Consider the following 27,719-nt stretch of genomic DNA (forward strand, 5'->3'; position numbering starts at 1 on the left):
TTAATTCGAACTAGTGGAGCGCTTAATTCGAACTAGCAGAGTGCTTAATTCAAACTAGGTAAACCTCATTCTACGAGGACTAATGCCTAGTTCGAATTAAGTAGTTCGAATAAAGGGCTGTGTAGCCACTTAATTCGAACTAGTGGGAGGCTAGCCCTCCCCAGCTTTCCCTGGTGGCCACTCTGGGCACAACCAGGGAAACTCGTCTGCCCCCCTCCCAGCACCGAAGCCCTTAAAGGGGCACAGTCTGGCTACGGTGCCCGTGCCAGGTGCAAGCCTGCCAGCACCCAGCCAGCAGACCCTGCACCTGGCACGGCACGAGCCAGCCACCCGTTGCCACCCAGCCCTCCGTCTCTTCCCGGGACCAGGCTGGCGGCTCCCAGGAGCCTGCCCGGGGCTGCAAGAGGCGGGCGCCCGCCTGGTCTAGTGCAGAGATCGTGGACCTCATAGAGGTTTGGGGGGAAGCCTCCAATGTCCACGACCTCCGCACTAGGCACAGGAAAGTGGCCATCTAGGGCAGGATAGCTGCCAGCCTGGCCAACCAGGAGCAGGTTTCCATGAAAATCAAGGTGGTCGAGTGAGCCCCCGACCCTGAGCTTAGAACATAAAAACATAAGAATGGCCGTACTGGGTCAGACCAAAGGTCCATCTAGGCCAGTAGCCTGTCTGCCGACAGCGGCCAACACTAAGTACCCTGGAGGGGATGGACCGAAGACAATGACCAAGCCATTTGTCTTGTGCCATCCATCTCCAGCCTTCCACAAACAGAAGCCAGGGACACCATTTCTACCCCCTGGCTAATACAATTCCATGGACCCAACCTCCATGAATTTATCTAACTTCTCTCTAAACTCTGTTATAGTTCTAGCCTTCACAGCCTCCTGTGGCAAGGAGTTCCATAGGTTGACTATTTGCTTTGTGCAGAACTTTCTGTTATTAGTTTGAAGCCTGCTACCCATTAATTTCATTTGGTCCTCTAGTCCTTCTATTATGGGAACTAATGAAGAACTTTTCTTTATGCACCCTCTCCACACCACTCATGCTTTTATAGACCTCTATCATATCCCCCCTCAGTCTCTTCTTTTCTAAGCTGAAAAGTCCCAGTCTCTTTAGCCTCTCTTCATATGGGACCTGTTCCAAACCCCTGATCATTTTAGTTGCCCTTTTCTGAACCTTTTCCAAGGCCAAAATATCTTTTCTGGGGTGAAGAGATCACATTTGTACACAGTACTGAAGATATGGCGTACCATAGTTTGATACTTCCCCTCCTCCTTCTTCCCCTGGCTTCCCCCTTCCAGCTCCCTCTTCCCAGGTTTGCTCTTTCCCTCTCCCACCCTCTCTCTTCCCCTCTCCCACCTCCTTTTCCCAGTCTCCCAAGTTTTGTTCAATAAAGAGAGTTTCTATTTTTGAACACGTGTCCTTTATTTTGTACATCAGGAAGGGGAGCTAGGGAGGGATAAGTGGAAGGAGGTGAGGGAGGAATGGGGTACGAGCCCCCGACGGGGAGGACTAGGGTGGCTTTGCGGGCTCCTCGGGGTGGAAGCTCTCCTGCAGCCCCCCGATTGACCCCCCCCCAGATGGCAGCCTGTGGCAAATGCAGCCGGGCTGATGGCCGAGTGCTGTGATGTGCCGAGTGTGGGCATTCAGGGCACTCCAAGCCAGGACTGCTTTGCTGTCCCTCATCGAGTTAGACAAGCGAGCGGGGAACCCCTGAGAACTGTCTGTCTGGGGTGGGGGTCAGGTCCGTTTAAGCACAGCCCTTGGCTAGCCTGAGACAGCAGCTCCACGCTCTAAGTCCTAATCTGATGCCCTGCTGGCACTGCTTCCGGCCATCCTTAACTTCGGTTCAGGGTCCACTCAAAGTGGACATGCTAGTTCGAATTAGCAAAATGCTAATTCGAACTACAGGCAGTCCCCGGGTTACGTACAAGATAGGGACTGTAGGTTTGTTCTTAAGTTGAATCTGTATGTAAGTCGGAACTGGCGTCCAGATTCAAACACTGCTGAAACTGACCGCCAGTTCTGACTTACATACAGAATCAACTTAAGAACCCCAGGCGTCCCCAAGTCAGCTGCTGCTGAAACTGATCAGCAGCTGATTCCAGGAAGCCCGGGGCAGAGCAACTCTGCCTGGGGCTTCCTGTAGTCAGCGCTGGTCAGTTTCAGCAGAAGCTGACTTGGGACGCCTGGGGCAGAGCAGCTGGGGTAGTGCCCAGAGCGGCGCTGCAGGACCAATCGGCAGCGCCCCACCTGCTCTGCCCCAGAGTCGAAAACAAAAGCCTGGTCTGCTGGGGGGGGGGGAGCACACTAGCTGCGCCCCCCCCCCCAGCAGACCAGGGACATGGGGAGCAGAGCCGCAGCGGCAGCGGGGTGCCGTGCCTCTGAGGCTTTGATCTGGCAAAGCCTCAGAGGCGCGGGACCCCGCCGCGGCTGCGGCTTCAGTCCGGGTGCCTGTGGTCTGCTGGGGACCGTCCCCAGCAGACCACAGGCACCCAGACTGAAGCGGCAGCAGCGGCGGTTCCCCGCGCCTCTGAGGCTTTGCTCTGGCAAAGCCTCAGAAGCGCAGGAACCCGCCCGGTGCCACTGGTCTGCTGGAGACGGTCTCCAGCAGACCAGGGGCACCGGAGCAGCTTACGAACGGGGCTTTCTCGCCCCGACCTTCGGGGCGAGAAAGCCCCGTTCGTAAGTGCGGATCCGACATAAGTCGGATCCGCGTAAGTCGGGGACTGCCTGTAGTTTTTAGGTCTAGATGCACTAGTTCGAATTAGCTTAGTTCAAATTAACTAATTCGAATTAAGTTTGTTCGAATTAGTGCTGTAGTGTAGACATACCCTGAGACAGGTAAGAATGAGCATTGACTTCTGAGTATTGGGAACCCAATGCTGAATTAATTTCTGATTTATCTTTCTCTTAATAAGTCTAATACATGGTCTTGTGCTCATCTATGGCATAGCCACAGGTGGGCCTGAGTGGGCTGTGGCTTAGGCCCCAGCTCTTACTGCAGCTGGGGAGATGATCAGGGTATTACAGAGACCGCAGGGCAAACCCTGATTTGCCCAGTGCTGCAGCAGGGGAGCAGGGACTGACCCCACTTTGTCAGGCACTCTAGGGGTGTGTCTAGACTACATGCCTCCTTCGACGGAGGCATGTAGATTAGTCAGATCGGAAGAGGGAAATGAAGCCGCGATTAAAATAATCGCGGCTTCATTTAAATTTAAATGGCTGCCCCGATCTGCCGATCAGCTGTTTGTCGGCAGATCGGGGCAGTCTGGACGCGACGCGCCGACAAAGAAGCCTTTCTTCATCGGCACAGGTAAACCTGGTTTCACGAGGCTTGCCTGTGCCGATGAAGAAAGGCTTCTTTGTCGGCGCGTCGCGTCCAGACTGCCCCGATCTGCCGACAAACAGCTGATCGGCAGATCGGGGCAGCCATTTAAATTTAAATGAAGCCGCGATTATTTTAATCGCGGCTTCATTTCCCTCTTCCGATCTGACTAATCTACATGCCTCCGTCGACGGAGGCATGTAGTCTAGACACACCCTGGCTGGTAGCAGGACCAGGACATCACAGCAGGGCCATAACAAGGGCAAGGCGAGGGAGGCACTTGCCTCCGGCACATAGCTGAGAGGGCACAGAAAAGACAGCTACTACACTGTCTTTGCTCGTGCCAGGTCAGCACCCCCGCCCACAACTAGGAAGGTCTTGCCTCAGGCACCAAATTAACTAGTTACGACTCTGCATCAGTGCTTAAACCCCACTGCTGTCATTGCCCACTCACCCACAGTTTCTAGTCATGCCAGTGGTGGTAGAACAAAACAACTCTTCCACTTTCTTTCTTTGGGGAGTAAGAGGAGATTTTGGTGGCTGTATATTTCTGTGAAGACTCCTGAATGCTAGCATTGTGGGACACATTAGTAATGTAATCTACAGTTAAACATGAGCAATTAACAGCAGCAGTGAGCCAGAAATGCTGAGAGGCAGAAGCAAGTCACTTCTTCTTCTGACCCTTGAGGTGCGGCTATAGGGCAACTAACATCCCAGGGCCAGTGTTTGTCCACTGAGTGGGCTCATGGGACTGTGCAACTGCAGCATCCATGTTTTTTATGGCAGTATTTCTCAGCCTTTTTTTTATAAAGTACACCTTTAAAAAAAAGTATAAGTACCCCCAGAGCCAGGCAACCCCAGCCTTCTTGCTCTAACCCAATGCCCCATCTCTCCCTCAGAGCCAGGTACCAGACATATGGTAACCCTACCTTTGAAGTGCCCACTCCCACTACCTGGCCCTGCCTTGGTGGCTTGTCTCCAGGGAGCAAGTGGCCTGCCAGCGCCAGGCTCGCCATGTGGGGCTGTGCACTCCCGCCCCAGCCCGGCGCCCCCCTAGTGTGGTGCCTGAGGGCAACTGTCCCCCTTGCCCATCCTGGCTACACCACTGATGTGTGTGTGTGGGGGGGTCTTTTGGAGCAAAGTTTATTGAGCTGCTTCACCATCTTTTAGCTCCTCTCCGCAGTGCCACGGGGGAAGCAGCAACGGGGATGCCTTACACCAAGCTGCTGGCAGGGGTAGGGGTAATGCGCCTCTCCAGGTCCAGCCGCCCGCCACACTGGAGCACCCGGGGAGGCTGCCAGAGCGGAAACGAACTAGGAGAGGCGGCCTTGGGAGTGATTCCCATCCCCCCGCCGAGACCCGCCCCCCAACTTAGAATTGCCCAGGGTCTCCCCGCAGCTGCCGCCACAGCGAGACGCGTTCCCCACCAGCGCTGGGGGGTGCGCAGAGCGGCTGTTAACGGCTGGGCACGCGGCTCCGAACATTCAATTTGACAGGCACGTGGCACCGCCCCGCCCCAATCCCCTTCGCAGGGCAAACCCCGTTTCACTTGTGCTGATGTACCCCTCAGGGCACCCTACAGGGGTTGAGAAACGCTGCTCTATGGGGCTCTGGCCTCCCGCAGCTCAGGCCGCAGCTCCAGCCCTAAGAGCCACACAGCCCAAGGGCCCTTCGCCTGAGCCAGCCGGAGAGGGGTTTTCCGGCTCCGCGGACGCCCCGGGCTTGGGGTGAGGGTGGCGGGTGAGCCCCGGCCGGGCTCCGTGCCCACCTACAAGCGGAGGGAGGCCGGGCACGTCCCCACACCGGGATAACTAGCTGAACCGAGCACCCCTCGGCTGGCCCGTCACGTGGTGTCCGAGCGTGCCCCCTCCTACAATCCCCCCTCCCCCCAATTACTCCTTGCTGCGCACGCGCCATCTCCCTGATCCCTCGTCGCCCGATCTGAGTCAGCGTCAGGAGACCAGGAGAAAAGGCGCATGCGCGGTACTGAAGCCGCTGGGGACAATATGGGTGGGAGGGGGGGGTCAACGGTGGAGTGATGGGCGCATGCGCAGTGGCGGTGGGGAAACCCCAGCAGGGTGGGCAGAGCATGCGCAGTGGGGGGCTTGGGCTGGCCGTATATAGGCTGGGATCAGCTGATACGGCTCCGCATTGCAGACGGTGGAGTTCTGGAGAGGCCGTTATGCAGCTGCTGCTTCTCTCGTGTCTGTTGGCTGCCGGTAAGCGGGGTCGGGTGCTGGGCCGCGGCGCCCCCGCCTGTCTTGGTGCGCGGGCTGGGCTCGCCCCTGGAGGCTAGGCCGGTACGTGCGACGGGGCAGAGCGGAGCCGCCCGGCCTAGCCTGGCGTCAGGAGCGCTGGGCTGGTCTCCGGGCTGGGGGGTCGAGGCCGGAGCCTGCGTGTCTCCCGCACCGGTGCAGTGGGCGCTACGCGGGGACCGTGTCCTCGGAGCTTTGTCAAGCCTGGGCCGTGGCCATGTAGCGGCCGGAGCGGGAAGCGAAGCGGCACCTACTGACCGTAGGCTCAGTTAGTCTCCTGTTCCCCTGCCCCCGCCGGCACAGTGTCCTCCTCGGCCATCTCCCTGCGTGGGCACTGGCCTCAGCGCAGCAGCCTTCGGGCGCTGGGTCGGTACTAGGTGGCTGGTCTGTCTGAAGACAATAGCGGTAACTCCTGTAATATCCTTGCTCATGTTCTCTTCACTCCACTCCTTATAGTCAATACATAGCCAGGGCCATAGGTTTGGCCTGTTCTTACTTGGCTGTTTCAGATGTTGGCTGAACACTTACACGGTACTGATTTTAATAGTCAATATTTTATATGACCTTCAGTGCTTCTCTAGTAAAATAAACCTGCCAAATGATCCTAACATCTTAGACTAAATGCCTCTCCACTAGCAAGGACTAAAATTAAAGAACCTTTTAACATAAAATTAGTCTACCAAATGTTGGTATCAAGTTTACAGGCACATTCTTCAAAAGACAATGCTGACTGGTTCTATGAATAACACAGCATTGTAAAACTGCTGGCTGCCAAAGCCTGAGGAATAGGAAAAAGCATCCAAGAACATGTTGTGGGTGGAGAGTTGGAAGAAAATAATTCTTGCCTAGAGCCTTAATATTACTGTACTAATGACACTGCAATACACACCGTTATGCAATTTAGCTTGATACTCTGTGCTTTTGTGCTCTGGTGTGTTTGAGTATTTTACAGCAGTAAATAAACATTTTGTGTCCTGAATAGTCTATGTTCTTAATAGAACAGAATATTAGGGAAGTTGGCAGAATAATGAAAAAAGGAATAAACTAAAACAAATTTGAAGGGTTTCTTGAGGAGTAGTGTTTCATATGAATTATGAAGGGCCTATCTTGAATCTATCAAAAAAGAAAAACCCAGGTCTTGAAAAATTGACCTGACACCGAATTCAGAACAAACTAAATTGGAGAGCACTTTTGGGAACAAAGTGCAGATGAGAAGCCAGCCTTCACACCAATTACTGAAAAATGGGTTTAGGTTGAGATTTGTAGTAGGAAGTTGTCTCCTCTCATGCTGCTGGTTGTAGGCAGATATACTTGGAGTTTTGGAAATCCTACCAACTGAACCCTTCTCTGTTCTGCCCCATGTCAACTCAGACTCCTGCTAATGGCAGTGTCATTACTCTATCCTCATGTCAGCCTCTTGGTGGTGGAGGAGGAGGTGTTTCTATTCTACCCTTAATTGCTTCTCTGTGTTAGAGTGCTCTTTCCCCTGAATGACTAGGTCTGATGCTGGTCTCTGCATTTGTTCATATTTACCTATTGTTGGTAAAGTGAAAATGAAATGTGTATTTCAGTTTCATAACTGTCCATAAGCTTATGAATAGTAGAGATGAAAATTCATCAAGTATTGCCAATTTTCACTTTGTAGCTTGGGAAAGTTCTGAACAGCAGCAAACATATCAGTTGCACCTAGCCTGACTAGAGAGGCAGTACAGTATTGCTCTGACCTGAAAGTGTTTTTGCAATCAATGGCTAAAACACTTTTAAACTATAGCCTGCAGAAAACTGATGGTGTCCTCTAACGGCACCCTGCCCCCAAACCATCTCACTTATACATGAGCACATGTATTTTTAACCTTTGACTAGGGCTGTAAAAGTGGTGGTAAAGTGTATTTGGGTAAACACAACTGCTGACTTTTTTTAAGCAGTTACACATTTACATGTAGCAGGGCATGGGAGAGCTGGTGCTCATGGGGAGCTGGCCCAACTTTTCTGCCACTTGCTTCTGATACAGAGTAGGGGTGTTGGATATTGTGCAGTTGAAAAGATTCCATGCAGTTACATGACTAAGCAGTTATGTGGTAGTCCCTGAGGGTTGGGCCAGTGCACTGTTGGCCCCACTTCCAGGGAGCCCTTGCCATTCCCTGCTGCTGCCTGTCTATCAGTTTAAAAAACAGCTTCCTGTGCAGGTCTACACCCTAATACAGAGGCAGCAGTGTGGATTTGCAGTGGCCTCTGTCTATGGGGAGAGGGGTCTGAGCTCCCCATGGCCAGAAGCTGCTGCTGCAGCAGAGCAGCCTTTGTCCATGGCAGGCCCAGCCTGGGCATGGACACGGGCTGCTCTGTGGGATGTGGAGCAGTCTTTGTTCATGGGGAGCTTGGACCCCCAGAGACAGGAGCTGCTGCCATAGAGCATCCTCTGTCCACATGGAGCTTGGGCCTGCTGGCAGCCTCTCCTGTCTTCCTCCCTCCTCCCCCTCCGCTCCCTTGGCAGTGGTGCTGGGGGGAACCAGTTAAGCTAGCCCCCCCCCAGCATTGGCTCCTGCCTGCCTCTTGCCCCTGCCTACAAAGGTGGGGAGTAGGTGGGTCCACGGGAGTGGATGTGTGTGTGTGTGGGGGGGGGGGAGGAGTTGGCTTGAAAGCTGGCTCCCCTCATGTATTGATGCCAGCCTACCCCCCCTCACCTATTAGAGACATGGGGGGTGGGGGTGGCAGGTAGATCTAATGGCTTTTAAGCTAGGGCCCCTCCCTGCCTTGCTCTCTGAGAGGCAGCAAAGGGTGGAGAGGAAATGCATATAGTTGAGAATACAGTACTTCCTCATTTAACACTATAGATATGTTTCAGAAAATGATCGTATTACATGAGAACATGTTATGTGGAGTCAACTTTCCCATTGAAAATAATGGAAGAAGTGGGGGTTGCGTTTCAAGTGGTGGTGTCTGTTGGGACCAGGACATAAGGTTGGGGGAGAAAGGGGACTGGGTTACAGCAGGATGGGGAGGTGTTTGGCTCTGGGGAAGGGGAGGTGGATTAGGTTGGGAGTATGCCCCGTGACAATCTGCTGGGACCCGCACTGCGTCCAGCAAGGGGGGGCGCTGGTAAACAGCACGGCGAGCAGCGAACCCTCCACCACTTTGCAGGGAGACAGGAGAAGTGCCATGAAGCTGCCTGCCCGCAAGTGGGGGCAGAGGTGAGGGGGCAAGGCATCGGGTGGGGGGGGTCAGTGGGGAACAGCACAGTGAGCGGCAAACCCTCCACCGCTTTGCAAGGAGGCAGGGAATCAATGAGTGTTCATTGTATAAATGGCCAGGGCTCGACAAACTATAGAATCTACTCACCTGTGGCGAATAGATTTCAGCCATGTGCCCTGTTTACCAGCAGTGCCCGCATGCGCAATGCAGCTCTTGTGCATGCGCTGTGCGGAGCTGGCGAGCAGCTTTCACTGCCATTTGTCAAGCCCTGTAAATGGCTATATGCTAAACATCTCTACCCTTGACTAGAAAGGAGGTTTTAACTCGGGGTGCATCTATGCAGCAGGACTTGGCTCAATTTGTGTAGCTTATTTTGAAATTGCGAGCATCTACACAATGCTTATTTCAAAATAGAGCACTCTACCTCCTCACTCCTCATATAATGAGGGTTACAGGAGCTGGAATAAGTCCTCCAGCCTGACCGTATTTCGACATTATTTCAAAATAACTGACTGCTGTGTAGACATGGACTTAAGTTATTTTGAAATAATGCTGGCTATTTTTGAAGTCTTGCTATGTAGTTGTCCCCTCAGTTATGAATTGTTCTTTAGATGCAGTTAATTCACTAGCTGATGGCATTTCTATCGACTAGACCAGTGTTTCCCAATTTTATTTGGCTGAGGAACCCTTTTCAGCTTTTCAAAATTTCAAGGAACCCCTAGGTTTGTCAAGCGCAAAAAAGGGGGGTGAGGGACCCACCAATTCATGAAATTCACATTCCTTCCCCAAGACCCCCCCCATCTCCCTTCTGTGAGGCCTCATCCACTCTGTTCCCCTCCTCTCCATCACTTGCTATACCCAGCCCTTATACCTGTCTCAACCTAGTGAGAGTGAGGTATGGGGTGGGAATGAGGGATTTGGGTGTGGGAAGGGGTGAGAAGTACAAGCTCTAGGAGGGAATTTGGATGCAGGAGAAGGGGCTGTTGACTCAGGGAGGGGACTCTAGGCTGGGGAGTGTTGGGTTCAAGTGGAAGCTTGGGGTGCTGAGCAAGCCAGGGCTTGTGGATGTGAGGGTGCAGGAGTTTGGGCTGGATATGTGAGGGACTCAGGGCAAGGAGGCTGTGAGTATGATGGGCTCAGGATACAGATTTGTGATCTGGCACCCTCTAGACCTGACTGGTCCCAGATGAGGAATTTTTGGACCAGGGGAGGTCATTTCAGGGCTCCTGGTCCCACCCTCCCTTCCCCACTAGGCTTCTTTGCGCTTCTATCCCCTGCAACCGAACTAAGCTGCCCACCCCTGCTGGTTCCCTGCACTTCCCCCCAAAACCATCCCTCACAATCCAAGGGAGTGCAGCACCAGTTCCCTGCAGCCCCTCACAGCCCAGCTGAGCTGCCCGTCTGTTCTGTATGCCCTCCCCCATCCACCCCAGCCCAGCTGAGCCCTGCACTGGTTTCCTGCATGCCTCTCTCACAGCACAGCTGAGACCCGTTTCCCTGCACCTCCTCCAAGCCCCACAAAACTGCTGAGCCAAGAGCCATTCCCTGTCCCTCCCTCCCCTTGAGTCTAGCCCCAGTTCCCGGCACCTCCCTCCGCCTGCAGTCAAACCGAGCTCTGAGCTCCACACACACACACACACCCCACCCCACAGCCCCCCAGACCTCCCCACTCTGCAACCCAGCTGAGCTCAATTTCTCTGCACCTTCCCCCAAACCACGTAGACATGCTGAGCCAGTGCTGATTCCCTGCCTCTGCCTTCCTCCCTCCCCTTGGCTGTGTCTACACTGGCAGGATCTTGCGCCAAAGCGGCCGCTCTTGAGCAAATATTTGCTGCCTGTCTACACTGGCCGTGTGTTCTTGCGCAAGTACACTAACGTTCTCATGTATGAAATCAGGGCTTCTTCCGCAAGAACTACAGTACTCCCACTCAGGGATAAGCCCTTTTGAGCAACTATTCTTGTGCAAGAGGCCAGTGTAGACAGGCAACATGAATTTCTTGAGCAAGAAAGCCCTATGGCTAAAATGGCTATTGGCACTTTCTTGGGCAAGAGTGTCCACACTGCCATAGATGCTCTTGTGCAAAAGCACAGCTCGTACATGGAAGAGTGGATGTGTTCTTGTACAAGAAACAACCAGTGTAGACATAGCCTAAGAGTTTCCTCACATGAGCAAAATGAATTGTTGTGCACCAGTATTGAGTTCATGTGGATTGTTTGGATGTGCCACCCAGGTTATTAATATTTTTAAACCTCTACCTTTCCCTCTGCTGCCCCCTGACTCCTCACCCTCCTCTGCTGTCCTGACTCCTGCTCTTCTCACTGTCCTCAGCCCTCCTGCAACCTGCCCCCTCCACCAGCCCTTCTCTCCTCCCTGTGCCCACTTCTCCAGTAGCCCCACTCTGATCATGTGAGCTACCCCTCCTCATCCCCTCTTCTAACATCTCCCTCTACAAACCTGCCCCGCGTGTCTCCTCTGATGGTGGTCCCTCCACTGAGCAGGTGTCTGCCCAGAATCCCCTGGCACCTGCACCTTCTCTTACCCCTGCACCCTCCTGGTGCCTCCCTCTTCCCTCACTTCCCCTGCCCCCTTGCTCCATTTTTCCCTGATGCCCACCCCTCACCACCCTCTGCCCCCATTCCTCTCATGCCCCTGTGCCCTCTCACATGACTTGCTCCATCCCCACCTTCCTCATGCCCACCCCTTCTTTGAAGTCTTCTCCCAGCACTTCCCCTCACCCCTCTAGCCCCCAATGCCCTTACCCTCTCCCCCTCCCACTGACACCTCTCCTCCTGCCCTTTTCCTCATTGTCTGCGCTTGGCCCCCTGCTATTTGTCTCTCCTCCAGCCCTGTCCCTTTGGTGCCTTCCCCTCTGCCTCGGCACAAGCACCTTCCTCTCCCAGCCCTTCCCTTTTGGTCTGCACAAGCCCCTCCCCCTCCCGTACCTTCTGCCTTCCACTTTGTGGGGCCGGAGTCTGTGCTCTGTCTCCGGACTCCGAACCCACAACTCAGCCATGCGGTGCAACACAGCGCCCAGCAAGTTTAAAATCCCGGGCTGTGACGTTCTGTCATGTCCAGGCATCTCTCCACCCACTGGTTTGAGCCTGCAACACAAGGCAGCAGCAGCCAGTGAGGGGGAGCTCAGGGAAGGTTGCGCACGGCAGGTACAGGTCCAGGGACGGGGGAGAGACGCTCTGGGGCCAGGCTGGGAGGACGCGGGAGTGGGGGGAGGTCGGGACCGGGTCCAGCTCCAAATATTGCAGGAGCATGGGCACCACAAGCCCACTGTGACCACATCGGGGGTGCGATCACCCCCTCCTGCCCAGGAGGGGGGTTCAGCGAACACCGTCGACGGCCCTCATCTGTTGGTCCCGGAGTTCAGTCGGTATTGGCGTCTTTGGGCTTGATCACCCCGCTTGGCCGAGTCTGGGGGATCTGCGAACCCAGGGGTCACCTGTCTCCTTCTGCGGGGCTTCTCCCCACGGTCTCCGTTGGAGGTTCCCCCTCGCCGGCGTTGGAGCAACTTTCACCCCTGACGATGGCAGGGAGGGAGGAGGGGGACCCGGGCCCACGCTCTCCACCGGGTCCCAGCCCAGGGCCCTAAGCACAGAGGTCTGCTTGCTCCCTGTGCGGTGGATGTGGGATGCCTTCCCGAAACGCTTCCCCACACGGGCGCCGAAAGGGCCCTGCCCTGGGCTGCTTCCTCCCCCCCTACGGACTCCGTTGCCCTGCCCGTGGGGTCCCTGTGGCCTACCGGTTCGGCACGGAGGAGTCTGTTCTCTGTCATAGGGTCCAGGTCTGGCGGCAGCCCGCGGCTGCAGGTATCTTCAAACTCCCGGCTCCGGGAGTCCCCGTCAGCAGCTCCGGGCTTCCTGGAAGTGGCACTGTCCCCTCCCGAGCCCCCCGCTCCTGGAGGTGGCACTGTCCCCTCCCGAGCCCCCCGCTCTTCAGGAGCCGGCCTCCACGACTGTTCCCCGCCTTCCTTGCTGGCGGGCCCCTTTTGAATGGCCTGCCGGAGGTGACGTGCTTCCGCCACACCCTGCCCCGCCCTCAGCAGACATGCGCTGCCTGATGGGCTGGCTGCAGCTCGGCTCTGCCGCGTGACGGCTCCCCCCAGCTGGGTGTCGCAGCAGAGGACCCCGCCTCTCCCTGTCCCCCTTCGGGCTCCTCAGTGCAGGCTGCTCTTGGCCCGTCACATGCACACAACTTGCTGCCCATGCCTCTGCTGGCCGTCTCTCTTTTTTTCAGAGGGGGCGGGGGAGCGCCGGCTCCTCGCGGAACCCCTCGTTGTGCTCTGCGGAACCCCAGTATTCCACGGAGCACCAATTGGGAAACACTGGACTAGACAATGGGCACATCCACATTCCTCTTTTGAAAGCCCCGCTGGGGCTCTTGTACCTGTCAAAGGAGGAATGCAGAACTCTGCGTACAGCCTGGAGTCAGCGGGACTTCCTGCTGGCCCCTGTGGCATTTCCCAGGGTCAGCTGGGGAGTCCCCTGCTGATCCAGAGCTCCATGGTTTTGAAATGCACAAGAGCCCCCCCGCTGAGGACAATTGTGCATTTCAAAGAAGGCACCTGCTTGCAGCCCAGAGTCAGTGGGACTTCCTGCTGGCTGTAGGTAGAATTCCGCAGTCCTCTGAACTGTACAAGAACCCCTGATGGGGCCCTTGGTCATTCCAAAGGAGGAATGCGGAAGTACTTATTGACTAGTCAGCCCATCCCATAGTTGACTAGTCTTTAACATCCTTAGACTGGTGCTCCTGAGACTTTTCAGTTCAACCTGTAGCAAAGACAGTTTATAGCTGGCTAGTCCTGGATGACACAGCCTTTTTTTGTAAAATTTATCTGTTCTGAGAAATACCTGGGGAAAACTGAGACATCTTGGAGTGGATGAAGAAACACTGAAGGGCAATCTTCAATCCAGTGGCTTGGCCATCACTTTGTTTTAAAAACATTAATTCTTATTTTAACTGTCTTAGGTCTTCAGTTAATCATCTAAGCTATTTTTGCATTTTAGCAGTGGAAAAAAAATGCAGGTCTGCTAATGCCTTGTAATTTTTTTGAAGACCTGATTTGTTCTTCTCCCAAGTTTCAGACTTGATGCACACTGTTTACCTAAACTGTGACAGTGAGGCTGGATTAGTCTTGTTGTGCATGTTTGCTGTGAGTGCAAGGAGGTGGAGGAGTGGTAAGGTGGCTGCTCCAAGCTGGGAAGGGGTAGTCCATTCCTATTGCTGCCACTTGGTACCTTGTGTTCCAGGCCCAGATTCTGGTGACATGTCTTCCCATAGATCTTGTATGCTCCTGCCCTTCTCCTGGGTTGAATGACTGATTACAGTGACTAGAAGGTAGGGAAAGGAGAGCTGTTTCAACATGTTCCCTAGCAGTTGGCCTGATGTCGAGCTCTGCGGTGAGTGGTTACTCCAGCCCCTCCTTGGTTCTGCTCATATATGTGCATATGGGGTGGGTGGTGTGTGTGTGCGCAGACAGTGCTGGGTCCCCTTGCCTCTGAGCTAGCCTCCCATACTCTTATTGCTGGCGTGGGGGGAGTGCACTCTGCCTGGTTCCTGCTACCCTTGTTTGAAACTATTGAGCAAAACAGAGGACTTTTTGTTAGGTCTGTTGGTTCTGAGTGCTGTTCGACACCATTCAATGCTCTGAGCTTGCTCACGTGAATCTTGCTGTGATCACCCACTGATTTCTCCATGGCAAAATCTATATGATTCCAGTCAGTTTCCTTAGTATTGCAAATGTAGCATAGTTTTACTTCATGAGCTAGTCTTAAAGTCAAGCTTTGGTTGTCTGTCTCAAAATTGTTTGGCAACTCATTTTTAATGTGGCTGATGGAATACACACTATAATTGGCAACAGACATTTTAAGACCTGCTTTTTTTTCCCCCCTATAAAGGCAGTCTACTCGATAGATATTTTAAAAACAACTTGTTAAATTGGGTGCCCCACTAATAATCTTTTGTCATGTAATTCTGACGGCTGCTGCTTTTCTTCCTCAATCCTTGACCTGCCCCTTTCTGCTGGGTTTTTTGTATGCATTTGATAGGCATCAGTTGGTAGCATACCATACTGCAAATGGAGTGAAGCAGACCTATAACTGAAGAATCATGAGACTGAGGCCAAATCTCTACATTACAGACTTTTATACTGGTATAGTTGAATCACTCCTGTATGTGGAAAAACACCCCTCCCGAGCAACATAGTTTTACTGACCTAATCTTTGGTGTAGTAGACAGAAGGGATGGAGTGGGGAGGGGAAGGTGGATCTGTGGCACCTTAAGACTGCTCCCCACATGCACCAGCACTTGCCCACTTCCTGCTCCCCTGCTGCTGCCTTTGGCTTCCCACTTGTGCTGGCTCTTGCCTCTTGCCCCTGGCTGGGGGCTGCATGGTAACTGTTAGGATTAACCAGTGAGTCCAAGGTTTTTTCTATTTGAGGTTAATGAAGATACTATGTCAATGTAGCTACTGCTACAGTGGCATAGTTATGCTAGTGCATCTGAAGTGCTTTGTGTGAGGACCAGTCCTGAAGAACTGAGCTTTGAGGGGAGGTGTAACAAGTATGTTGCTTTGCTTGTTAAAGACTTTTACTCAAGATAAAATGGCAGGTAATGTGACCAAGCTTTAACTGTCTAGAACAGGGGTGGAGAACCTTCTTTGGGTTGTGGTCTGTTGACCCACCGAGAAAACAGTCAGGAGCCACACGCAAGTGAGAAGCAAAAAAAAAACCCCAAAACACACCCTATCTCACGTGGCCTCCAACTGAGAAGGAGAAACACTCCCCACATTCTCCTCATGCAGCAGAGCTTTGGGGAGCCCAGGCTAGTAGACTTTGTGTGCTCCAGCCCCACAGGTGGCTGGAGCACCATCACCGCCTCCCCAATACTGGGGGGGAGCCCTGAGCTTCAGGGGCTGGATCCAGGAAAGCCAGGGGGCTACATACAGCCCCTGGGCTTGTGGTTCCTCACCCTGGTCTAGAGATTTTTGTACTTTCTCTAGATTATCATGTAATACATGAAACTATCAAATGGTACAGGTGAATTCATTTGTGGGAAGAAGGAAAGGGGCAGGAGTATATCTTCCGGATGTTTGCAGATGAATTCCTTAATTACTTATCAACAGGGCTTGACAAACTGCGGCAAAAACCACTTGCCAGCCCCGTACTGCACATGCACAAGAGCCACAAATGTGCATGCCCCGAATGAATGGGGCACGCGGCTGAAATCTACTCTCCATGGGCAAGTAGATTGTATTGTTTGTTGAGCCCTGCTTATCAATAAACTAGGCAAATCCTGAAACTGGTAGCTGTAGAAACAAAAGCACAAAGGAGGAACTGTAGCTCACAGCTAGTTTTAGCTCTTAGTCAGAAGTAGTGTTGAAAGACTAGGCCGATGGCTGATGAGTGGCTAACATTTTAGATTTTACATGGGATGGTGTGAATGTGAGACAGAATGAACATCTAAACAATCTGCCTTGCAGGGTCACTGAGACTTTGCGGTAGCCCGGTAAATTCCCTCATTGGGTGCTGGACCAGGGAGGCGCAACTTGTAGCAAAAGGGGGGGGGGGTGAGGATCAGTAAAATCTAAATTGGGACAGTCCTGCTTCCTGCACAGTGAGTTCAGATGTTCAATGGCCTGATGGCTCTTAAACAAGACTAAGGTTTGCCCTCCATTTCTTAAATAATGTATAATGCCAATACAACAGTTCAATTTCAAAATATGAACTGGTTCAGAGACACTGTAGCATATTTGCCTAAAAATACAGATAAAAGATAAAATCTGTGCTTGTTAAATATTGCTGAGATGTTAAAAAATCCTCAATTAACTTAGATGTATGTAATGCCTGTGCTTTTGTGAAGTGAGTTACACTTTTGTGAAGGTGAGTGTTACAACAGTGACTTTAATATGGAGTTGGGGACTGAGTTTGGCTGGGAGAGGTAGTCATTGCTGCCAACTAAAAGGCTGATAGCTGAGACAGTGAGATTGGTAGAGCTGTAATAAACTGATACGTTCACAAGGAACCATTGTTGTAGTCACTAAGTGATTGGTTTATAGTATTTTATTAATCTAGCTTCCTATCTTGTGCTTTCCTGTTTTTTGGTCTTTATCCTTGACCATCTGCTTGACCTTCCCAAAATGAACATCTTATTCATCTACCTTTGTTGGATTCTCTTTGGCTACGTCTAGACTGCAAGCCTCTTCAGAAAGGTCCTTTAGAAAAAGCCTCTTTCAAGAGGTCTAGACTACAACCAGTACTTTTGACAAAAACAAGCTGCTTTTTTGAAAGAGCACCCAGGCAGCATGGATGCTCTCTTTTGAAAAAGCACAGTTTACATTACATAACACTTTTTTCAAAGGAGGACTCTTGAAAAGGCGTTCTTCCTCATAAAACAAAGTTTTCCGTGGTTGAAAACTGCTGCCTTCATTCGATATTTATTTTCAAGAGAACATGGCAGCAGTCTAGACACAGGGGAAGCTTGCTTTTTTTTAAAGGCCACATTTTGAGAAAATCCTGTACTCTAGAGACACCTTTTGTTACCTGACTATAGAGTGTTCTTCTGTCAAAGTCCTGAGTGCTGTTATTGACTTCACTGGCACTTGATCATAGCCTCTCTTACATTGTATTACCCTGCTCCTGCTGCGTTCTGGGAGTGAAGAGCAGATACCTAACACAGCCCACTTTTTTTTTTTTTTCAAAGTTACTGATTGAAAGATGTGGGGATGATTTGTTTTGACCTAGTGGCTCAGTGTTGGTGTCTATGCAGACTAATGGTAAAAACTGCAGCCCACTCATAACTTACGCAACCTGAGGGGGGGAGGGGATGAGCTGAATGTATCTTACATTAAAGATAAAGTTAACTTTATCTGCTCATTTGTGTGGTTTTACAATTTTATTAAAGTGTTGGAGTGTTTCCAAGCAACAAGGAAACTTGCTAAAAAGGTAGTATTGTCAAATGCATAGGATACCACTTAGAATAATAGAATACTAGGATTGGAAGGGACCTCGAGAGGTCATAGAGTCCAGTCCCCTGCCCTCACAGCAGGACCCAGTACTGTCTAGACCATCTCTGATAGACATTTATCTAACCTACTCTTGTTGAATCTCCATCTCTGGAGATATTTAACCTCCCTGGGCAATTTATTCCAGTGTTTGACTTCCCTGACAGGCACTTTTTCCTAATGTCCAACCTAAACCTCCCTTGCTGCAGTTAAGCCCACTGCTTCTGGCTCTATCCTCAGAGGCCAGGGTGAACAAGTTTTCTCTTTCCTCATGACACCCTTTTAGATATCTGAAAACTGCTATTATGTCCCCCCTCAATCTTCTCTTTTCTAAACTAAACAAGCCCAATTCTTTCAGCCTTCCTTCATAGGTCATGTTCTCTAGACCTTTAATCATTTTTGTTGCTCTTCTCTGGACCCTCTCCAACTTCTCCATCTTTCTTGAAATCCAGTGCCCAGAACTGGACACAATACTTCAACTGAGGCTTAACCAGCGCAGAATAGAGTGGAAGAATGACTTCTCATGTCTTGCTCTCAACACACCTGTTAATGCATCCCAGAATCATGTTTGCTTTTTTTTTTTTGGCCACAGCATCACACTGCTGACTTAGTGTATCTTATATTGCAAGTCTCCTGTTTTTACTTGCACCATATTATTCAGCGTTCCTTTAAAGGTCTTATTACAACTGGGTCCTGCTCAATGTAAAATACAAGAGGCTGTTAAAGAATATGCATCATTCTAATAGTGTTCTCAGCACGGTAACTTGAGAAGCATATTCCCACCACTTCTAATGGAAGGATGTTCATCATTTACATGCTTTAGTGAATAGAGCAGTTCATGGCTGCTCCTGTTTCATTAATGTGTCCAATATAGATCCAAGGAGCAGGAATTTGCATTATAAGCATGCAGCTAAATGTTGATAAACATGCATTTGAATTAAACTTTTGTTCTTCCAGAAGTTGTAGTAGCCACAAACAAACAACTCAACTGACTCTCTTAACCATTCTGCACGAAAGAGGTTTGTGGAACTGCTCTGATGGCCTATCTGAATTGTGCCTAAAATTCTCTAAACATAACTCTCCTCATTGAACAAAAGATGGCTTAACAAATCCAAGGCTTAACAAATCCAAACCAATGTGAAACTAGTGCAACCCTCTGACTCCTTTTTTGGTTTTAAAAGTCTCATTGCAACATAGTTTAAAAATTCTAATAGCTCTAAGCTTAAAATATAGTAAGCTTGGTCTTAAATGTGAAGACTTTTATTCACAGAAGATTGCATTAACCTAACACAATAGGCTTAACTTCACCCACTCCTTAGTCACTGCCATCATCCCTATCCATTTAAATTCACCTGTTACTATACTAGCACTTTTCAAAAAACTTCTGAATTCATAACCTCAACTGTTTCAGCTGTACAGGCCAGTAGACTGCTGCCTTTGTCACTTTAATTCTGCCTGAACTGAGTTTTTCCTGCCTGAGCCTCCTTTAAACCAAGGATCCTGAAACAAAGTTGTACTTCCATAGGACTAGGGGAGACTGTTCCTCAGTGTCTGACTGAGCCTTGGTATAGGTCAGGGGTGGGGAACCTTTTTTGGGTCAGGGGCCACTGACCCACCAAAAATCAGTTGGCAGGGAAACATAAGTGAGAAACCCCACCTCTCACTCCACCCCTCTCCAACTGAGGGGAGAGACGCTTTCCCATATTCACCTCACATACCAGAGTCTCCAGGGGGCCTAACCTAGTAAATTTTGAGCATCAGTGGGCTCCCCAAAGCTGGAGGGGGAAAGGGCTCCTGAGGCTCAGGAGCCATGTCAAGATTGTAGGCTTCTTTCCAAAAGTTTTTTCCAGAAGAGATCTTCTGGAAAAACTTTTCGGAAGAGCATCAGCTTTTTCAATGCTCTTTAGCAGCAGATGCTCTTTTGGAAGATAGCATCCACACTTATTGGATGCTAATCTTGCATATAAATCCACCCAAAATCAGTTCAGTTAAGGCATTAGGTCATCAGTTGCTTCTGAGTACAGGCAGTCCCCAGGTTACATGGATCCGACTTACATCGGATCCCTACTTACAAACAGGGTGAGGCAACCCCGCACTAGCTGCTTTCCCCCCAGCAGACCAGGGAGATGCAAAGCTAGCGCCCTCCCCCCCCAGCAGACCAGGGAGACATCTCTGGGGCACCTGGTGCTGGCCACTGTCGGTAGACAGGATACTGGGCTAGATGGACCTTTGGTCTGACCCAGTATGGCCGTTCTTATGAGACACGGAGCAGCTTTTGTCAGCAGACACCTCAGCTTGAGAATAAAGGACTGAGGGAAGTGAGGTGTGGGAGAATAAAACTGAGCTCTGGAGAAATGTTTGGCTAGAGTTCCCCTACAACATGTACCAGTTCCGACTTACATACAAATTCAACTTACGGACTGTAGGTTTGTTCTTATCTTGTACGTATCCCGGGGACTGCCTGTACTGGCTCAAGCCTACCTGAGACACTTAAAGGGATCTCATGCTTAAAGGGACCCCACTGGACAGCCATTTTTCTGCTTCTGCTGCGTGCTTGCCTAGCTCTTCAAAGGACAGCAAAGCTCTTGCAGTGCCAGCTTTGCCCAGCTTTTTGGACACAACAGCATTTTTTGTCATGGAGCCAGAGCTGCTCCTGGCCATGTGATGGCCCCACACGGCCATGCTGCAGAAACTGCAGCAGTTTGTACAGGCTGCCTTCCTGGCCCTTCAAGCTCGACTCTGAGCTCATTCTTGAGCCCTTCTCCCTATGGGTGGGAGCCAGACCTTTGCAACTGCACCCCATAGTTGAGAGGTGTTTTTGGAGGCTGAACATCAGTCCTGACTGGTGGTAGGTACAGGCTGGTCATGGAGTGGTGGGATGACCAGCAGTGGCTCCAAAACTTCTGCATGCGGAAGTCTACCTTTTTGGAGCTGTGTGCCTGGCTTGCCCCTGCCCTCCAACGACACAACACCCTGGAGAAGCAGGTTGCAATCGCTGTTTGGAAGCTTCTCCTCCTTCTTCCCCCCCTCCCCCCCCGGCTACCAGTCAGTGGGCAACCAATTTGGCATGGGGAAGACCACCAACAGGGCCTTCATGGAGGTAAGGCACTCCTGGGCTGCAGTCTGTGCAAAGGTGGGAGGGAGAGGGGGGTGAGTCCTGGAAAAGGGGGCCTGTTGGGAAAGAGGAGGCTGGAGGTATGGGGCAGGGTTGAGGGGTGAGGCCCTGTCCCTGGGGTGTTGTGCCATTCTGCCCTCACAACCCTGCTGCTGGGGGGGGGGGCTCATAGGGGCTAGTTCCTGGGGTATTCAGTGGGGAGGGAGGGGATGGGCACCTTCATTTTCTGTTCTGTGTGTTTTGGTCTCCCTCTGCAGGTGCAGGGTCATCCACCTAAGATCTGGACCTGATCATGGCCAGATTTGTTGGCCTGGGATTCCCGAATTGTGATGGAGCCATAGATGGCACTCACATCCTGATATGCAGGGCTTGACAAATGGCGGTGAAAGCTGCTCACCAGCCCTGCACCACCAATAAACGGGGCACATGACTGAAATCTACTCACCACGGGAGAGTAGATTCTATAGTTTGTTGAACCCTGCTGATATGTGCACCTCAGAGTGGCTCAGTATATCAACCGCAAGGGATATTTTTCAATGGTGCTGCAGGCCCTGATTGACCACTGTGGACATTTTACTGATGTTTTTGTCGGGTGGCCCGCCGGGGTGTACAATGCCTGTCTTTCATAACTTGCACCCTCTACAGCAAGCTCAAGGCAGGTGCATTCTTCCCCTGCCATGACTTTGCAGTTGATGTGCAGATTCCACAGTACATCGTGGGGGATGTGGCCTCCTGACTGTCAGTCCCCGTAATACACGAGGTTCGAAGGGATGCCGGAAAGGATGAGACCACAACTGGGGGTTTCAAAAAGAACAAACTGATTTTATTTTGATGGCGCCAGACAATCATCAGAATAAAAATTAAACAGATTGCCAGACAACACAAAACAATTCCCTGAGGCTTTTCTAAATCACAATAATTCCCAATAACTGCCCAGGGGTTAGGAACAGTTGAATTAACACTGGTATTATCCATAGGGCTGACTATTTACACAACTTTATACAAGGAAACAGTAAAAAACCTAAACCACAACTATTTATAAACTAACTTAGTAACTTTTTAGCCACTGTCACTTGGTAAGCAATAAGGACAACTAAAAAATCAATTAGGATAGGGATGATGGTGGGGGGGAAGGGGTGTTATACCAGTTCTGGAGACAGCAGGAACACAAGTACCGGTCACACGCTCATAAACTGTCTCCACTCGGGTCGACCAACTCGGAGTACGCTCAGTAAGACTCAAGAGCGGGGGGTGCAAGGCGTCTGGGTGATCAGGCCAGGCGTTCACTCAATGCGAATCCCCAGTGAGAGAGGGGCTGCCTGCCTGTTTTATTGCCTGTGAACTTATCACCCCATAGGTTGGTTTTTGCTGCAGTGGGTGGAGTAGCAGGCCTGAGCACCAGTCAGCCCACTGGCTGATCTGTTACTGCAATGGGTGGAGCGAGCAGGGGAAGATTATTAATTTACATGCCCTTATATGGAAAACACTCCACCTCACAGACAGAGCCCCCTATACCAGCCTCAGAGGTATTACAGGCTATGGCTCCCTGCGACGGGCAGCCATTTCTGATGTTCTGTCTTGGACATGCCCCCGTGGCTGTCCGGAGCAAGCGGTAAGGGGGTTGCCTAAGGTGAGAGCGCACGTAAGGGTAATCAGCAAGAAGCCAATTGGGTAAATTGAGGTTCTGGTGAGCTGCTGTCTTCAGAAAGGGGAGAAAGGGAAAAGTAAGCAACAGTAACAGGGAAAGTGGAAACAACTCTGTGGATAAGAGCTTTTGCAACAGCAATGCTCACTAAAAAGGCTAGTAACACAAGAGCACATACAATCAACCACTGCTTAATGGTGGATGCCCAAGTACTCAGTCCTCAAGAGGAAAGTTTTGTTTGCCACCAGTCCCATTCTTCCCGCTGTTCGTGAATCCGAACTGCAAGTGAGGTCAGCTGTTGGGTGATGGCTGAAACGTTGTTCCACCCGGGCTTGAAACGCAAACAGTATTGGTCCTTAAACCTGGGGTCAAGGTCCTCGAGTGCCATACAAAAGTCCTTCTGCAATATAACCTGTATCATTAGACGATTCTTTTCGGCATAATGAGCTAGTACAGTAAGAGCCAAATCGACTTGTCGAAACCCTTCAGCAGTCAAATTAGTGAGGGCTTCGAGATTGCGGGACATTTGGTAACATATTCCCAAACGAAAGATTCAGTGGCAGACTTAAATTTTTTTCATCTTGATGGTTCTCGTCGGCTCCGGAAGTCAAACAGCCGGTGGGGGGCTCGAATGGGTTGGTACCTGAAAAACAAAAAGGGGACAAACAACGCCCTCAAGGCGGGCTAATTAAGATCGAAGAGAAAGCCAATTGTGATGGACTAACGTAGGTTGCTTCAACGCTATTTAATCCCTGTACAAAGACTATCTTTCCAGTGGTGGTGTGGGGCATATCGGGGGGGATGATGGATACCTGTGCCCCCGTGTCTAACAAAAAGGGGATAATTGTCTCGTTTTCGGTAGTCAGGTTTTGATAGGGTCGAGGGTCATTTAAATCGGGCCGAGTGACCGCTAGGCACTCGGCCTCTCCCCGTTTTTTGGCTGCGGGGGAATAGGGCGATCTTCCCACCCCAATTTCACAGCCAAGTCTTTCTGTTGATCACTATTCATTTTCCTAATAGCTTCCTTGGTGAGTCCCTTACCCAATAAAAATCCAAAAATCTTACGCTCGATGAACGAACGCTCAGGGTATTTGGGTTTGGGCGCCATTTTGGACCCTTTCACCAGAGTAGAGGGGGTTGCAAGTAGGGCGGCCTTTAGTGTTGCCCACTTCACCCTCTCTACAGCGTCGTATAGTCGGCCAATAGGTTGTCCTGTGTATCCCCTTAGCCACAGAAGAGCCCCTGTGTCTAGATTAGGGCTGTTGTCCACAGCTAGGGTAACAGCCGCATCTTCTATGGGAATCTGAGTGGGATCATCAACAAAACGAAATGGGTTTTGTGCTACCGTCTGAACGTTAGTTAAGTTGAGGGGGTGTGCAGTGGGATCCCAGAGCAGAATAGAACTCCCAGCGATTGCGTACATAAGGGTAGTGGAGTTATTCACACAATCAGGTGGCATCTGTACTGCGCGAAATCCCCCTTGTATTTGGAGGTGCGCGGCAGCTGCGGCCGTTACAGGCCAATGATTATTCGCTGCCAATACTCCCCCCATAAGGCCCCGCGACCAACTCCCGGTACGGGTTAACGTTAAGGCTTCCTCCCGGTCAACCCAGTCACTCCCCTGTTCCAAGGCTAATCTCCCTACCCAGATTATAGGAGGCTCATCTGGACGTCGGGCAGTATCTGTGATGAACTCCTTCATTTCCGCCTTGGTTCGGGGGCGGGTCTCAGTTACCTGAGAGGTATTCCCCTGACCATCCATTTTTAATCGGGTTACAGTCACAGGGAGGGCCTCCGGTACAATCAGGTCGGGAGCTGTGGGTATGGTTGAACTCAGGGTAGTCAAGCCAGGGTAAATGTTTGGTGGGTCATGAGAGCCTTGGTATGGGGGAGGAAGTTGTGTCTCTAAAGGAGGCGTCTTTGGCGCCTGAGGGGAAAACTCCGGTTCTCCCTCTGACTGTGAGTGCGCCACCCCACGTGCACAATTTGTAACGGCCCCATGGTAGACAGTAACTTTATCAAGGGCTGCTGCTAGGGTATTGCAGATGGCAGCCAGAACATCCTCTGATTTATAAGAATCGGGGCGTAGTTTTTTAACCTTTTTTATCCCATTTAACCTTTGGACCAATCCTATTAACAGGTGGTGTGCAGGTGATCCATGTGGGGCTCTTGGCTCGGGGGCCAAGATGGAGGGGGCTACCCCACAGAGTTTAATTACCCTGTTCACCTCTTTCCAGAGGCTAAGAGGGTTTGAATTAGGGGCTGTCTCACCCACTTGAGTGAGACGTGGTTGAAGGCTATTATCGGCCGGGGTGGCCCTGAAGGTGGGATGGCAAGTTAGCAAGCAGCCCACATCGCTCAACCCCAAAGGAATGGTGTAGGTCCTACAATCATGGCCGTGTCCTATGACACAGACCCAGTCAAAAGTGTTAGGGGCCCCTTCGCGCTGTCGAGTACAGAGGAGGTGGTATTGCAAATGATTAAACTGATCCTCCTCAGAACCTGGGGTCTCAGTTTTAGCCCAGGGGCAACTATCAGAGTTGTCATGGTCTCCCGGGTTCCGGCATCCTGTTCGTGACGCCATGTCAGTCCCCGTAATACACGAGGTTCGAAGGGATGCCGGAAAGGATGAGACCACAACTGGGGGTTTCAAAAAGAACAAACTGATTTTATTTTGATGGCGCCAGACAATCATCAGAATAAAAATTAAACAGATTGCCAGACAACACAAAACAATTCCCTGAGGCTTTTCTAAATCACAATAATTCCCAATAACTGCCCAGGGGTTAGGAACAGTTGAATTAACACTGGTATTATCCATAGGGCTGACTATTTACACAACTTTATACAAGGAAACAGTAAAAAACCTAAACCACAACTATTTATAAACTAACTTAGTAACTTTTTAGCCACTGTCACTTGGTAAGCAATAAGGACAACTAAAAAATCAATTAGGATAGGGATGATGGTGGGGGGGAAGGGGTGTTATACCAGTTCTGGAGACAGCAGGAACACAAGTACCGGTCACACGCTCATAAACTGTCTCCACTCGGGTCGACCAACTCGGAGTACGCTCAGTAAGACTCAAGAGCGGGGGGTGCAAGGCGTCTGGGTGATCAGGCCAGGCGTTCACTCAATGCGAATCCCCAGTGAGAGAGGGGCTGCCTGCCTGTTTTATTGCCTGTGAACTTATCACCCCATAGGTTGGTTTTTGCTGCAGTGGGTGGAGTAGCAGGCCTGAGCACCAGTCAGCTCACTGGCTGATCTGTTACTGCAATGGGTGGAGCGAGCAGGGGAAGATTATTAATTTACATGCCCTTATATGGAAAACACTCCACCTCACAGACAGAGCCCCCTATACCAGCCTCAGAGGTATTACAGGCTATGGCTCCCTGCGACGGGCAGCCATTTCTGATGTTCTGTCTTGGACACTGACCTGCCTGAACATGGGGGAGTACAGCATCCCCACGGTTGTCTCGGCATGTGTCCTCCACAACATTGTGGCAAGGAAGTGGGAGACCTTCCTCCTAGGGTGGGGGGGGCAGAGGCCAGCTGCAAGGAGACCTTTTGAGCAGCCATGAACAGCTGCCATCTGCGAGGCCCATGAGGCTGGGGTGCACACTGGGGGGGCCCCTGAGGGAGTTTCTCTTGAGGTCCCCAGGGCCTCCCCCAGTTTGCTCCAATATCCCTTTCCTACCATAATCCCTCCCTTTCCTGAACTCTGAATAAAGACACCCGTTCGAATGTTTACAGAATGAACTTTATGTATCTTAAAAAAAGCGGGGGGGGGGGGGGAGAGAAGGGTTTAGGGCTGGGAGTGGCGTGGGGCATGGTGGCTGAATGGATGTCCTACTTCAGATGTGGGGAGCGTTTCAAACTTAGGGTTGGGTGGGTTCTGGGACTACAGTTGGGTGAGTGGGGAGGAGAGAAGAGGCTGGAATGAGGCCAGGTATGGCTGGGAAGGGGGCATGGGCATAGCCAGGAGGGCAGGAGAATGGTAGTTAGGAGCAGTGAAAGCAGCTGGGTGCACCATCTGCTGCATGATGGCACACATTATTTCCCTGCTGCACAAGCTGGTCTCACATATGGGTCTGCCACTTTGCATCTTCCCAGACCACCTGTACCAGGGTCTGCTTTGTCATGCAGGACTCTCACATGCTTCCTCATTAGGTCTTCCTGGACTCTGGTGCACTTTTGGGTTGGGCAGCTGGGTTGAGTGTCGTGGATCACCCCTCAGTCCTGGCTGGTCTGGCTATGGAGAAAAGAGGGAGAAGTGGTCAGTCATCCATGCAGATGCTGTCCCTGAGGCTGTGCCCTCCTCTGGGAGCAGTGAGCAACAGTCCTTGGGTCAGAAGCTGGGGAATATCCCAGGAGCAAGGCCTTGTGGGCTATACAGTAGGCCCCATCTCACAGGGGCTCTGAAGAGCACAGGAACCATGTTGTGTGCTCCCCTCTTCACCTCCTCCAATGGACAAGCAGGCAAGGGAAGTGTCTGGCCGCAGTGGAATCTTATGGGTGGTGGAAGAATCTGGAGCAGCCTAACCGTCCCTGGGGCCCATGCACACACCTGCACCTCACAGTGCTATCTGCTGGAGCAGGTGTTGCCTCACCCATGCAGGCAGGGCAGTGTGTGGCACTCCTCAGTGGGTCTGGGCTTGTGCATGTGACCTTGTGGCTAGGCTGCTTCCAGATGTGGTGGGAGGGGTGTCCCATTTCTTCTCTCACTTCTCTCCCTCCCCCTTCCTGGGCCAGACATGTAGGAGCCTGGGGCTGCCCGGGGCTGGCTGCTGTGTCAGTGTGGCACACAATAACATGGCACATGGTTCCACATGCATGGACTGCAGCACACTGTCCACACTGAGCAATGCTCACACTCCCCCTCCCTGAGTGTCCAACTGAGAGCACTCACTTGAAGATCCCTCCCCGGCATCAGAGGATGCCTGCAACATATCCAGGCTCATGGCTACCCATAGATAGTGTCATTATGGTCTCCTGTTGTCATCGTCCTCCTCCCACTCCTGTGCGACCTTCAGACACTAATGGGCATTTCCAGCCTGGAGGAGATGATGATGCGGAGGAGGGCATCCCCATCTCCCAGGATCTGGTGCAGCTCTGCGTAATAGGGGCAGGTGTGGGATCCTGCCCCGGAGTGTGAGTTGCGCTCTCTGGCCCTCACAAA

At 51.5% G+C, this 27,719-nt stretch overlaps 1 protein-coding gene across 1 annotated transcript in view; it reads left to right on the forward strand.

Moving 5' to 3' along the window:
- The first annotated feature begins 5,393 nt into the window (after nt 1–5,393).
- Nucleotides 5,394–27,719, forward strand: part of LOC102451819 (prosaposin) — a 52,717-nt gene continuing 30,391 nt past the window's right edge. Inside the window, exon 1 of the mRNA XM_075934951.2 lies at nt 5,394–5,544. Within this exon, the coding sequence (XP_075791066.2) occupies nt 5,415–5,544 (130 nt within the window). The 5' untranslated portion in view covers nt 5,394–5,414. The remainder of the gene's footprint in view (nt 5,545–27,719) is intronic.

This window comes from Pelodiscus sinensis, chromosome 8 (genome assembly GCF_052426305.1).
Source record: "Pelodiscus sinensis isolate ZL-2025 chromosome 8, ASM5242630v1, whole genome shotgun sequence".
Lineage (NCBI taxonomy): Eukaryota > Metazoa > Chordata > Testudines > Trionychidae > Pelodiscus > Pelodiscus sinensis.